Source organism: Eptesicus fuscus, chromosome 17 (assembly GCF_027574615.1).
Source record: "Eptesicus fuscus isolate TK198812 chromosome 17, DD_ASM_mEF_20220401, whole genome shotgun sequence".
NCBI classification, from domain to species: Eukaryota; Metazoa; Chordata; class Mammalia; order Chiroptera; family Vespertilionidae; genus Eptesicus; species Eptesicus fuscus.
Window position 1 is genome coordinate 27641843 of NC_072489.1, and position 12177 is coordinate 27654019.

Genomic DNA, 12177 nt, shown 5'->3' on the forward strand with positions numbered 1-12177 from the left:
TCTATTGCTGTATTTCTATTAAGGAAAATGGCAATAGTGGATCTTTTTCCCCCCAAATTTTATGCTTAACAAATATAAAGAAATACCTTTCTTGGTGAGTATATATATATATATATATTCATTTCTATTCAACAGTTGACTGGTATAATAATTTGTGTTGCATCTCTCATTTTGTACTCTCTAAATTAAGTGAATGGCATCCACCATGAGTTATATAGACTTAAGGGTAGAAAGTTTACCAGCTAAAAGAGTCATGAACTAAACTTGGTTTTCATAGGATATTCAAACATGTAAGGCAGAAATGGTTTTTGACATCAAAATATATAAACATATTTGATATTGCAAAGTACTTCATTTGAACAACAAGGCTGCCTAAATGAGTTTCTCTCTCTACGATCTTTATTTTTTTCACTTTTCACAACTTGGAGCTGATCTAAATCTGAAACTAGGATCTTGATTTAAGAAAAACTAAGCTAGTATGAAACAAAGTTTCCTAATTTCTTTTTCATATACAATCTTGTCATTTTGAGAATCCTTTAGAGTTTAACATGAAACCAAGGCTTTTAAAAATAACATAGGGATTACTATAATTTTTAATTATAAATTAAAAGTTTTAGAACTATATATAGGATTTATTTTAAAAGACGTAGTCTCACTTTACAAAACACATCTGCCTTATTTACTCTCCTGAAATTTTCTCATACAAATATAAAAGGATTGTAAGTATTGAAATTACCTATCACTTAAAATTCTTTTGAATTCTTGGAAACTGCTCCCAAGACTAAACATAGGCTATCTTAGAAATACTGGCCAAACTCTATAATTCAAAAGTAAACAAAAGAGCCCTGGCCGGGTAGCTCAGTTGTTTAGAGCATAGTCCAGATATGCCGAGGTGAGGATTTGATCCTCAGTCAGGGCTCATACAAGATCAACCAATGAATGCATAAATAAGTGGCTCTCTCTCTCTCTCTCAAACCAAAAATTTAAAAAAGGAAACAGTCCTCATGACAGAAATCTAAAAATCCCACCTGATTCACCATATTTCAGGAAATAATCACTCTTTTAGTCTCTCATTTTTAAAGTCTTAAAAGAGATCCACAGAAGAGGTGAATATTTAGTAGTTGATATGAGACAGAGGCACTGAGTTATTGAGAATTAGAGGAGTGTGTACATGAAATGATCATCAACCCTCCTTAATTAACCCTCCTTAATCTGGAGAGTTAAGATCTTTTAACTCAAATAGACAGAAATTGGTATTGCAAATGATTATGGAAAGGAATCTAAATGAAGTGGAAAAAAATTCTATGATCTAACTTTTTCTACTTAATTATTCTAGGAAATAAAATCAGAGTATAATTAACTATTTTGAAAAGAAAACTAAAATTGCTATTTCCCAGAACTAGACTCAAGGTAAACCTAAGCCTAGAATTTTGAATATAATTGAATAAAGCTAATATTATATGTATTTGATCCTTACCGAATATAGTCAAAGTATTCTTTGTGCTGGTTACGATAAAACACAGAAAATTTTAGCATCCGTCCTGCAATCACTTCAGCCTTCTCCAAAAGTTGTGTTAGATGAACTTTTGAATAGTCTGAAAATAAAAAAAAATCTGTTATTAAAATATGTTACAGATTCATAGATAGAAAGCAGACAGTTCTGGTGGGGGGGGCTATTTGGGGGAATGGAGGAAGTGAACAAAAAAGAAAAAACTGAACTCATGGACATGGACAACAGTGTGGTGATTGGGGGGCGGGGGGCAGAGGGTTGGTGAAGATTGAAGAGGGCATAGAGGAGATAAATGATGATTAGAGAAAAAAATGTTACCATAAAGTGTCAACTGTGTACTTCATAAACTGAAGACTGTTACCATTGTCACCTTTAGGAAATTACATTTAACTATGAAAATATTCACTGTCTTTATGTGGCACATTTTTCTTTCTACAAAAATATTTTTGTTATGGTTTATGGTTGTTTTTTAGAATACTCTTGCATTTTTTCATGCTTTGAAAGATCCTAAAACAAAATGTTAATAAGGAATACAGATTCTGCATAACTCAAGTAATGTCAATCAGCACCATGAAAGCTTTTCTTCAATTAGCTGATAAGTTAAATTTAAAAAGCTTATAGTCTGAAATAAACAGCAAATAGAATGTAAGGGAGTCAAAATAATACTCATTTAATTTACTCCCTAAATCTATGAGGTTGGCAAGGTAGATTAAATATGGTGATTTTAATGATGCAGAAATTGTGGCTTATCAGTTTAATGATTTGCCAAATGTTTATGTGGTTCGTATTTTAGAGGTTAGGTCTGGTTGGCTTTTAATTGATGGTTTTCGAGTATACAAGACTATGAAAGTGTAAATCATCTCTCAAAATAATCTGATCTTTTCACCAACTTTATGTTTTGAAGTTGAGGATTATTGTTAAACTCCTGTACCAGAAGGTGAGCAGAAGTTTTCATCTACAAAGATTACAAATAAAAGCAGCCTACTTGAATTGCTCATGGTTTGTTTACTCACTGGATCAATAAACATTTAGGTTAGAACATAAGATGTACAAAGTACCATGCAAAATTAGATGACCAGATTAAAAGATAAAAATGTATTATTATTCCTCTCAAAGAACACAGAGTCTAAAGGAGGAGATAAATATACAGACAACTATGACTTATGGGGTAAACACAGGGTTTTATCTGTCATAGACTGGGCTAGAAGTAGATTAGTCTGTGGTATTGTTTTACTTCCAATATTTTGCACAGTGCATAGCACACAGTATGTGCTCAATAAATGTTGAATGAGATGTCCAGATTAAAATATAATTTATACAAAACAGCCCTCAAAATTTACAGTTGAGGTTATAGATAAAGCTTAGATAGGTGAAACAGTCTCCGAATTGTTTTGATAAACAAACAAGCTTTAAACAGTTTAAGTTCCTCTTACATTTTACTTAGGGAAATAAAGATGCAAAATAGAGAAAAGTTTTGTGGCACATTTAAAAGCTGGCATTTTCCTTATTATTTACCCTATAACTTCTTTAGAAGAATTATGGGACTTAGTTAAATATAAGAGCAACAAGGAGATCACTCTAAACAAAAGAAGACAAGTTTTTATTTCACCCCTTTCCCTAATGTCAAATGGTAAATTATAGCTCTTTTTAAAACATGTTATACGTTTTTATTGCTTTTAGTGAGAGATGAAAGGAGAGGGAGAGAGAGATAGAAACAGCGATGAGATAGAAACATCAACATGGATCAGCTGCCTCCTGCATGCCTCCTGCTGGGGATCGAGCTGGCAACTGGGCATGTGCCCTGACTGGGAAACAAACCAGCAAGCTCCTGGTGCAGGAGTTAATGCTCAACCACTGAGCAACACCAGCCAGCCTATAGCTCTTTTTTATTTTTAAATATATTTTATTGATTTTCCACAGAGAGAAAGAGAGAGGGATAGAGAGCTAGAAACATCGATGAGAGAGAAACATCGACCAGCTGCCTCCTGCACACCCCCTGCTGGGGGTGTGCCCGCAACCAATGTACATGCCCTTGACCGGAATCGAACCTGGGACCCTTCAGTCCGCAGACCGACGCTCTATCCACTGAGCCAAACCGGTTTCAGCTATAGCTCTTTTTGATGGACAAATACTATGATACAATTTAGTCTTATGGAAAATAGCATGAATTCAAACAATGTCAAAGAGAATGTGTGGGTGTCTTACTATATCTTACTTAAATCTCCCCGGGAAGGCACAATTAAAGTAAGTGGACAGAAATACTGTAAGAGAAGTAAACACAAGGTAGATTCCAAATAGAAATTTTAATTCAGGAAAGAAATTGAGGGTCAATATTAATTTCAACATGACACATCAAATATAGGTAAAAGTTATGTCAATGAGAATTCTTTATTCACTATTAATACCATATAGCAATCTTCAGCTATTTCCTTACTGATTGGTTACTGGTCTATGATCAATACCATATTTCATCTATTCTAAAATGTATTTTAAAAAACATTTTAGTATCTTTGACATGAGTGTGACAAATGTGCTAAGAAAACACTTTCATAGTTGAATTGGCAGTATTTTTTTCTTACAATCAATGACATCTTAGATAGGAAGAAATCTGGTACCAGAGAGAATTTTCCTTGCTCTCAAACATTGAAATCCTTAGCAACCAAGAATATCACAATACAGTACTTAGCAACTTTATCATAGAATAAACAAAAAGGGTTAAAGGTAAAATCAAAATAACACAGAATTAAATTCCATCCATTCAGCATACCTACTGAAGTTTTATACTGTTTTAGATTAAGAAAAAAACAGGAGATATTGAGATTAAGCAATAGCTAAGCACATCCTATGTAATAAAAGCCTAATATGCAAAGTGTCCGGCCAGCCATTCAACCAATCAAAGCGTAGTATGCTAATGATATGCTAAGGCCACTCAACCACTTGCTATGATATTCACTGACCCAGACAGTTGACCTGTCACTGTGACGTGCACTGACCACTAGGGGGCAGACAGTCAACTGGTCAACCAGTCACTATAACTTGCACTGACCACCAGGGGGCAGACGCTCTGACTGGTAAGTTAGCTTGCTGCTAGGGTCCAGCTGATTGGGACTGAGGGAGAAGGGCTGGACACGCCCTGGAGCCCTCCTGCGGTCCCTCCCCGACTGGCCAACCTCCTGCATCCCTCGCTGGCCCTGATCGTGCACCGGTTGGGTCCCTTGGTCTGGCCTGTGCCCTCTCGCAATCTGGGACCCCTTGGGGGATATTGGAAAGCTGGTTTTGGCCCGATCCCGCAGGCCAGGCTGAGGGACCCCACTGGTGCACGAATTTGTGCACTAGGTCTCTAGTACTGAGTATAAAATAATGCAAGTATTAGGTTGTTGGGAGGCGGGAATAGCTTATTTATCTGAAAGAAGCCTCAGCTGAGGAAAGTTGCTAAGCAACCTGCAAAAGGTGAGTCAATTTGTAAGATTTTTTTCTACAAGCTCCTTTAAACACTCAGTCTCTCTCAACAATTATTTTAGGAAATAATCACCTAGACAGAGAGGAAACAAAGCACCATTTTGATAGACAAAAGGAGAGGATGACAGATGTATCCCTTCAACACATTTAAATGCTCAATAAATGTTTCTTGATTAAATGAGTAAACAAATGAATGAATGAGGTGATTGGTAACATCTCCAATATAATAGAGTATTAAGGTAAGTTCAAGATCAAAGGGGGATGGGCTCTCCATATCAGATCTCTCAATGCCAAATAGCTATAAGGTATTTTCTTTTTTTGTGTGTGTTAATCCTCACTGGAAGATATTTTTTCCACTGATTTTAGAGAGTGGAAGAGAGGGGAGAGGGGGGAGAGAGAAACATCGATGTGAGAGAGCCACATCAATTCGTTGTCTCCCACATGCGCCCCAACCAGGCAGGCAACCTGCAACCCAGGCACATACCCTTGACCAGAATCGAACCAGGGACCCTTTGGTTTGCAGGCTGACACTCTAACCCTGAGCCATGCCAGCCATGAGGTATTTTCTAATGAAGTAAAGGAGTACATGTACACACACACAAGATACTAGTTTAGAGGGAGATTTTCAGCACTCAAGTGAAAAAAAATCCAGTAAGATTTCTCATTAAGTACAGTCATTGAAATCTGCCTCTTTTCCCCTAAATGAGAGAAGGATGTTTCTTGCTGCTGCTTCCTTTCAAATACTCATGGAAAAAAAAGAAATAAAAAGGAAGAAAAAGAATGCTCTTCCACAAAATATGCTGAGTGTATTTTCAAACTTCATCCATTTTTATTTGCAAAGCTTTTACTTTGAAAAAGCAAATTATGCACGTAGCAAAGAAGTCATTTAATACCATTATCCAGCTTTTATTAAGAATCTTAGCTCCTTCCAATCAATACAACACAGCCTCTTCTGTTATACAATATTACTGGCAATGCAACAATGATCTATGCAATACATATCACCTTATAATTACAAAAAATAAATTTTTCTATAATTAGCTTCATAGGAATTATTAAACATTTTTTCTTCTCTTACCTGCTGTGCAGAATTCTATAATTTCACTCCATTCAGACACAACATAATCACCATCAACTTGTTTTGAGGCAGTCTGCACTGCTACTGTATACTCTGTTCTTGGGCTCAGAAACCAATGTCCACGGACAGTCATTGGCAAAGGAACAGCTTTTGCCACTAATTTTGTTGGAACATCCTAGGGAAGGGAAGAAGGGAAGGAGGGACGGAAGGAGGGAGGGAGGAAGGAGAGAGGGAGGCAGGAAGGAAGGGAGGGGCGAAGGAAGCATAATCAGAATTGGAACACAGTAAATACAATGACTTCTCTTGTTCTATCACATTATCTGTAGTATAATCCTCATTTATAATTAGTATGTATAACTGTATATCTAGTAAAATGCAAAATTTCCAGGCAAAATAAGACAGTACTTTCAAAAGATTTGTCAAGTTAAACTTAGTATCAATATAAAAAAACAGACCATCATCAGTAAAATTACTGAAACATAAGAAAGAATACTTTAAACCAGGTAATTATTATTCTTTTTGTAGCTACTTATGAAGGGAGATATGTAATAGAAAAGATATGTGTTAAGTAGATAATATGATTAAGATTAAGTAGATAAGTATTACATTTCTAAAACAACTAAAGGATAATTTCCATTCTCAAACCATAAAACAAAAGACTACATAAAACAATTTTTAGCCCTAAAGTATTTTAACAAACACCCTAAAGTTTATAAGCTCTCTCACATTCCTCTTTTGGCAGTTAACATAGGGAAAATGTGTGCTGTCATGGAAAACTATACATCACCTATCTCACACCCTCTGGCTATCTTCTGATTCTGTGGAAGATATTTTACTACTCTGTAATTTGTAGATATCCTATAACAATTCAGTTATCTTGTCTAAATACATGCCAATGAATTCTGTTAAGTGGGTTGGGGGTACACACAACCCTCCCCTCCTGGCTTTGCTCCCTCCTCCAACCCAAAAGTTTTGTCTCTCCTTACACATTTATTTCAATATCCTAATTGTCTTTTCTTTGGATTATTCTTTGAACTGGTTGTTACACCTCATCAATAAGCGAAATAAAATCTTTAACATATGTTCATTTTTTATGTCTGTGTGAGAGTCATGATTTTACCTTTTTTTGAGAAAAATTGTATTTTAACAATATTCTTGGCATTCCATTTTCTTACAAAATTTCTTAGAGGTATAGGTTTTTAAAATGAGATGTAATTTTTATTTTTCCCAATGTTAAATGCATTATATATAATTAATAAGACATTATTCCTTCTTTCAAAATGTCCTCATACTTAGAAAGTTTTTTTTTTTTTTTTTTTTAAATATATTTTATTGATTTTTTTTACAGAGAGGAAGGGAGAGGAATAGAGAGCTAGAAACATCGATGAGAGAGAAACATCGACCAGCTGCCTCCTGCACACCCCTCACAGGGGATGTGCCCGCAACCAATGTACATGCCCTTGACCGGAATCGAACCTGGGACCTTTCAGTCCGCAGGCCGACGCTCTATCCACTGAGCCAAACCGGTTTCGGCTAGAAAGTTTTTAAGATGCTAATATAGGTGTATTAGGATTTTACCTTGTGTTTAAATTTATTGGAATTCTTGTTCTCTTTCTTGTTGAGGTCAATGAAATAGTGTGTAATACGGTCCTTTGATTTGGAATCCATTTCCCATGAAATCTTGAATGAGTCACATGTAATGTTGCTTATTTTGATGTTATGTGGTACTGGAAGTTCTTCCATCTCAGCTATGCCACTGTCTTGTGATTTGTTCCCTGCAAGAGAACAATGCACAGATAGTTAGTTTCCAACCAATGGATTTTTCCAGTTTTCAAGCTGTGTACATATTTCTGAATTTAACTACCTAATTACTAACTTTGAGATTTCTTTTTGCTCATGAAGTAATTTGAGTGTTAATGATAGCAAAAGGTTATATTACCAATAAAAAGCATAACTAATTAGTCCTTACCAACTCTACATTTTCAATTTACTTTTCCAATTTCTGCTTTCACAGAATGAAAATAAGAACAGTGGTAATCTATCTTTCTAGTCTATAAAAGATTAGCCTTACATGGTAGGTTCCATCTGAAAAGCCCCAAGAGATCATTTTTTCCTATATGACTAAACAATTCTGTTCTAAATTAAATATCAGGTGTTTTAAGCTAGATGAAGTCAGAAATGTTGATAATGAAGAGTCCAGTCAAAAAGAAAATGTTTCTTTAAAAAAATCTATGAGGTGCTAGTTGCAGTCTATAAAAATTGCTTCTCCTTTTCCCTTTTGGAAATTTATATACAGAACAGCACGTAACAGTTATACTACATATACAAGTAATATTAAAGACCATTCCCTTGCAAGTTACTATGTCAAGAATTACTCTAGGACTCTTTTTATTTGTTATAGCTTGATAAATTTAATTTTGAGTGCTAAAACAATAGATAAAGCTAGGAAAGAAAAAACTGCTATCTTGATTGATATTAAAATCCTGAAGAACTGATCTGACATCTGTTAACTTTAATGACTGCATTCTACATTTCCACTTAGAGCAAATGCTATCATTTTGGCTAAAAGTATGATGGAAACAGATTTGCCAAGTTTGTTTTATATATAGGAATGACACCCTGAATCTTTAGAGGTGAAGCGGGGCAAGGTGTAACAGCTTTTCAGTTTTCGAGGTACTCCATTCAAGGGGTGGGGGTGGGGGCTGTGCAATCTGGTGTTCTTCAGGCAGGTCGAAACTCCCAAAATCTAAAGGACTGAAGGGAGAGAATGTTTCTATTTCTCAATAGGTGTCATCCGATGCAGGAGCAGAGCATTTTGCTTTAATAGTCTTCTTGGTCACTGTTTTAGCAAAGAAAGTTGTCTGTTTCTGTTTGAGAGGCCCATTAGTCTTTGCTGACTTTCCTGTAGCTCTGTTGACAGTTCTCAAAGGCTTCTGGGAACTTTAGGTAAGGCTGGTGAAGCGTCAAGCATTTTGCCAACATGTGGTGTCAAAACCTGAATTATCCCAGATTTGAAAGGCCCCAACCCCTTCAGCCAGTTCTTAGGAGCCACAGGGGGGCCTGGTTCCCCATTTTTCTTATCCACAGAGATCACAGTAGCCATTCTAGATTAAGTTAGGATCAATAGCCAAATCACCCATGACTTAACCGCTCATAGACCATAGTTCTTTACAAAGCCACCAGATTATTCTCTATGCAGCTTTCTTACTTGGGCAGAAGAGGTAAAGAACTGAACTTAAATTAGTCCTAAATTACATGTAACATTCTTCTTCCTTACACTCTGAAAATGAATATTTAACTGAAATTTGAGATAAGCGACAGAAGACAATGATTTTGTCTATAAAATTGGTGAAACAACAGTGATCCACATGACACTAATATTCAGTAACCAACCAGTACTATCTTAGATCTGCACAATCAAGTGTACTTCCAAATGCAGCTTCCCTTTCTTAGTAAGACTTCATATTAAGGATAAATTCTAGCTACATTTTTCTACTTTACATGCCAACTTATTCTAATATCTATGGCTATAATGCTGGTAATACTGAATAAAAAATAAATGACTCTTATTTGTCCAAAATATGAAAATTGCTTTTTGGACATTTCAAAAGTTTTTCTAACAGCAGTTATTGAAATGCAAGCTGGAAACATTGCCAGATTATACTGACATATTTTGTATATATGACTGTTCTCTCACAAAACTTAAATTGCCTTACAAAAGAATGACCAGATTTAAAAAAACCAAACAGCTTTATTGAAATATAATCCATATACCATATAACTAATTTAAAGTATACAATTAAATGGCTTTTAGTAGATTCAGAGTTGTACATCTATCTCCACAATTATTGAACTTTACTGTACTCCAAAAGAAACTCCACACCTTAACCATCATATCCCAACCCTTACTTATCCCCTTTCCTCAGCCCCAGGCAATCACTAATTGTCTCTATATATTTGCCTATTTGGACATTTCATATAAATGGATCATATACTAATATGCTATTCTTCATGACTGCCCTCTTTCACTTATATTTTCACTTAGCATATTTTCAAGTTTCATCCATAAGCACTTCATTTATTCTTATTGCTGAATAATATTCCACTGTATGGATACACCATCTTTTGTTTATCTACTTACCAGCTGATGAACATTTGGTTTGTGTCTACTTTTTGGCTATTATAAATAATGTTGCAATGAACATTCATGTGTAAGTTTTTGTGTGGACATATGTTTTCATTTCTCTTGGGTATATAATTAGGAGTAAAATTGCTGGTTCATATGGTGTCTCTACGTTTAATTGGCTGAGGAAGTGTCAGACTGTTTTCCAAAGTGGCTGCACCATTTTACATCCCCACCAGCAGTGTATGAGGGTTCTAATTTCACCACATCCTCATCCCCAGGTATTATTATCTATCTACTTTTGTTGCTTGTACTTTTGGTATCATACCTAAGAGACCATTGCCTTAGACCCCAAATATTTACACCTAAATTTTCTTCTATGAACGTTATAGTTTTACCCCTCACATTTAGGTTTTGGTCCATTCTTAGTTAATTTTTGTATTTGGATGGAAATAGACATCCAGCCTCATTCTTTTTTCATGCGGATATGCAGTTGCCCTAGCATTATTTATTGATATTTATTCTTTCCTCATTTAACTGACTTGGCACCCTTGTAAAAAAAATCAGTTGGATATAAATGTAAGGTTTATTTCTATACTTTTCTACACTCTCAATTCTGTTCCAATGATTTATATCTCTTTCCATATTCAATTACTACACTGTCTTGATTACCGTAGTGGCAATGAAGTATGTTTCAAAATTGAAAAGTATAATGTCCTCCAATTTTGCTCTTTTTCAAGATTATTTTGGCTATTATGGGTCCCTTGAATTTCTACCTAAAATTTAGTATCAGCTTGTCAATTTCTGCAAAGAAGACAGGTGAAATTTTTGGTAGGGATTGAGTTGAACCTATAGTTCAATTTGAGTGGTATAGCCATTTGACTATTGTCTTCTAATCTATGAACATAAAATACCTTACCATTAGTTTATTTCAACATGTTCAGATTTTAAGTGCCATAAAAGCAACAGTGTTTAATAAATATATTATCAATGAAAAAAATCAGAGCAGATTCACTCCCTTTAAAAAGTCTATTAAGGAAGTTTGTAAGAATACACCGAGTATAAAATATAACATAATGAATACTCATGTGCCTATCGCCCATCTTCAACAACTATCAATATTTTGCCATTTTTGTTTCATTTATTTACTACCTAATTCACCTTTTAATTTCTTGATACTACTTTTAAGTTCAGTCTTATAGAAAAGTTGCAAGAATACTATTAAGAGCTCCCATACCCTTTACTCAGATTCTCTAATAGTTCAATCTTAGATGCTCCATTCTCCTCTCTTCTCATTCCTGCAGTCTCCCTGGATCCTCCCTTAACATACTGTGCATACTGTTTTGTAACCTGTCTTTTTCTTAATATACTGTGAATGTTTTTCCATGACTACATATAATTCAAATTCTAAATTTGATTTACTCTATTAGTCAGTCCTAATACTGGACATGTTGTTTCCAATCTCTTCCCATAATAACACTCCAGTCACCACTATTCTATATAAATTTTGTACTATCTATGATTTGGATAAATTCCCAAAAGTGCAAATGTTGAATCACATTTGTTTTCATAATCTGTATTCCCAACTACCTATTTATTTATTTATCTAAATTGATTTTTAAAGAGGGAGGAAAGGGGGAGAGGAGAGAGCGCATGAGCACAATGTCCCCCAGGTTAATCCATATTGTTGTTAATGACAGGATTTCCTCCTCGAAGGATGAATGATATTCTATTGCACGTGTGTGTGTGTGTGTGTATGTGTATGTATGTATATATATATGTGTGTGTGTACATATATACACATATATATATATCTTACCTTATAACAGACAAATATGCAAATTGACCGCACCTTCGCTACGCCCAAGCCACGCCCACCAGCCACGCCCACCAACCACGCCCACCAGGAAACGGTTGCAGGGACGTTGGGGTGTGGCAGAGCCCAAGGCTGGGAAAGCCGCCCGAGGCTTTCCCAGCCTTGGGCACCAGAGGGGAGCCTGCACGGAT

The 12177-nt window shown here is 35.4% G+C and overlaps 2 protein-coding genes across 3 annotated transcripts in view; one reads left to right on the forward strand and one right to left on the reverse strand.

The window, feature by feature from the left end:
* FAM13C (family with sequence similarity 13 member C) overlaps positions 1-10337 on the forward strand; it is a 134500-nt gene extending 124163 nt beyond the window's left edge. Inside the window, exon 15 of the mRNA XM_008145479.3 lies at positions 10310-10337. The gene's annotated coding sequence lies outside the window, so the exon portion shown is untranslated. The remainder of the gene's footprint in view (positions 1-10309) is intronic.
* Positions 1-12177, reverse strand: part of PHYHIPL (phytanoyl-CoA 2-hydroxylase interacting protein like) — a 36381-nt gene that overhangs the window by 1659 nt on the left and 22545 nt on the right. For both annotated transcript variants that reach the window (XM_008145483.3, XM_054729192.1), the window contains exons 2-4: positions 7626-7822; positions 6048-6222; positions 1478-1595 (exon numbers count right to left, since the gene is read on the reverse strand). In XM_008145483.3, the coding sequence (XP_008143705.1) occupies positions 1478-1595; positions 6048-6222; positions 7626-7822 (490 nt within the window). The remainder of the gene's footprint in view (positions 1-1477; positions 1596-6047; positions 6223-7625; positions 7823-12177) is intronic.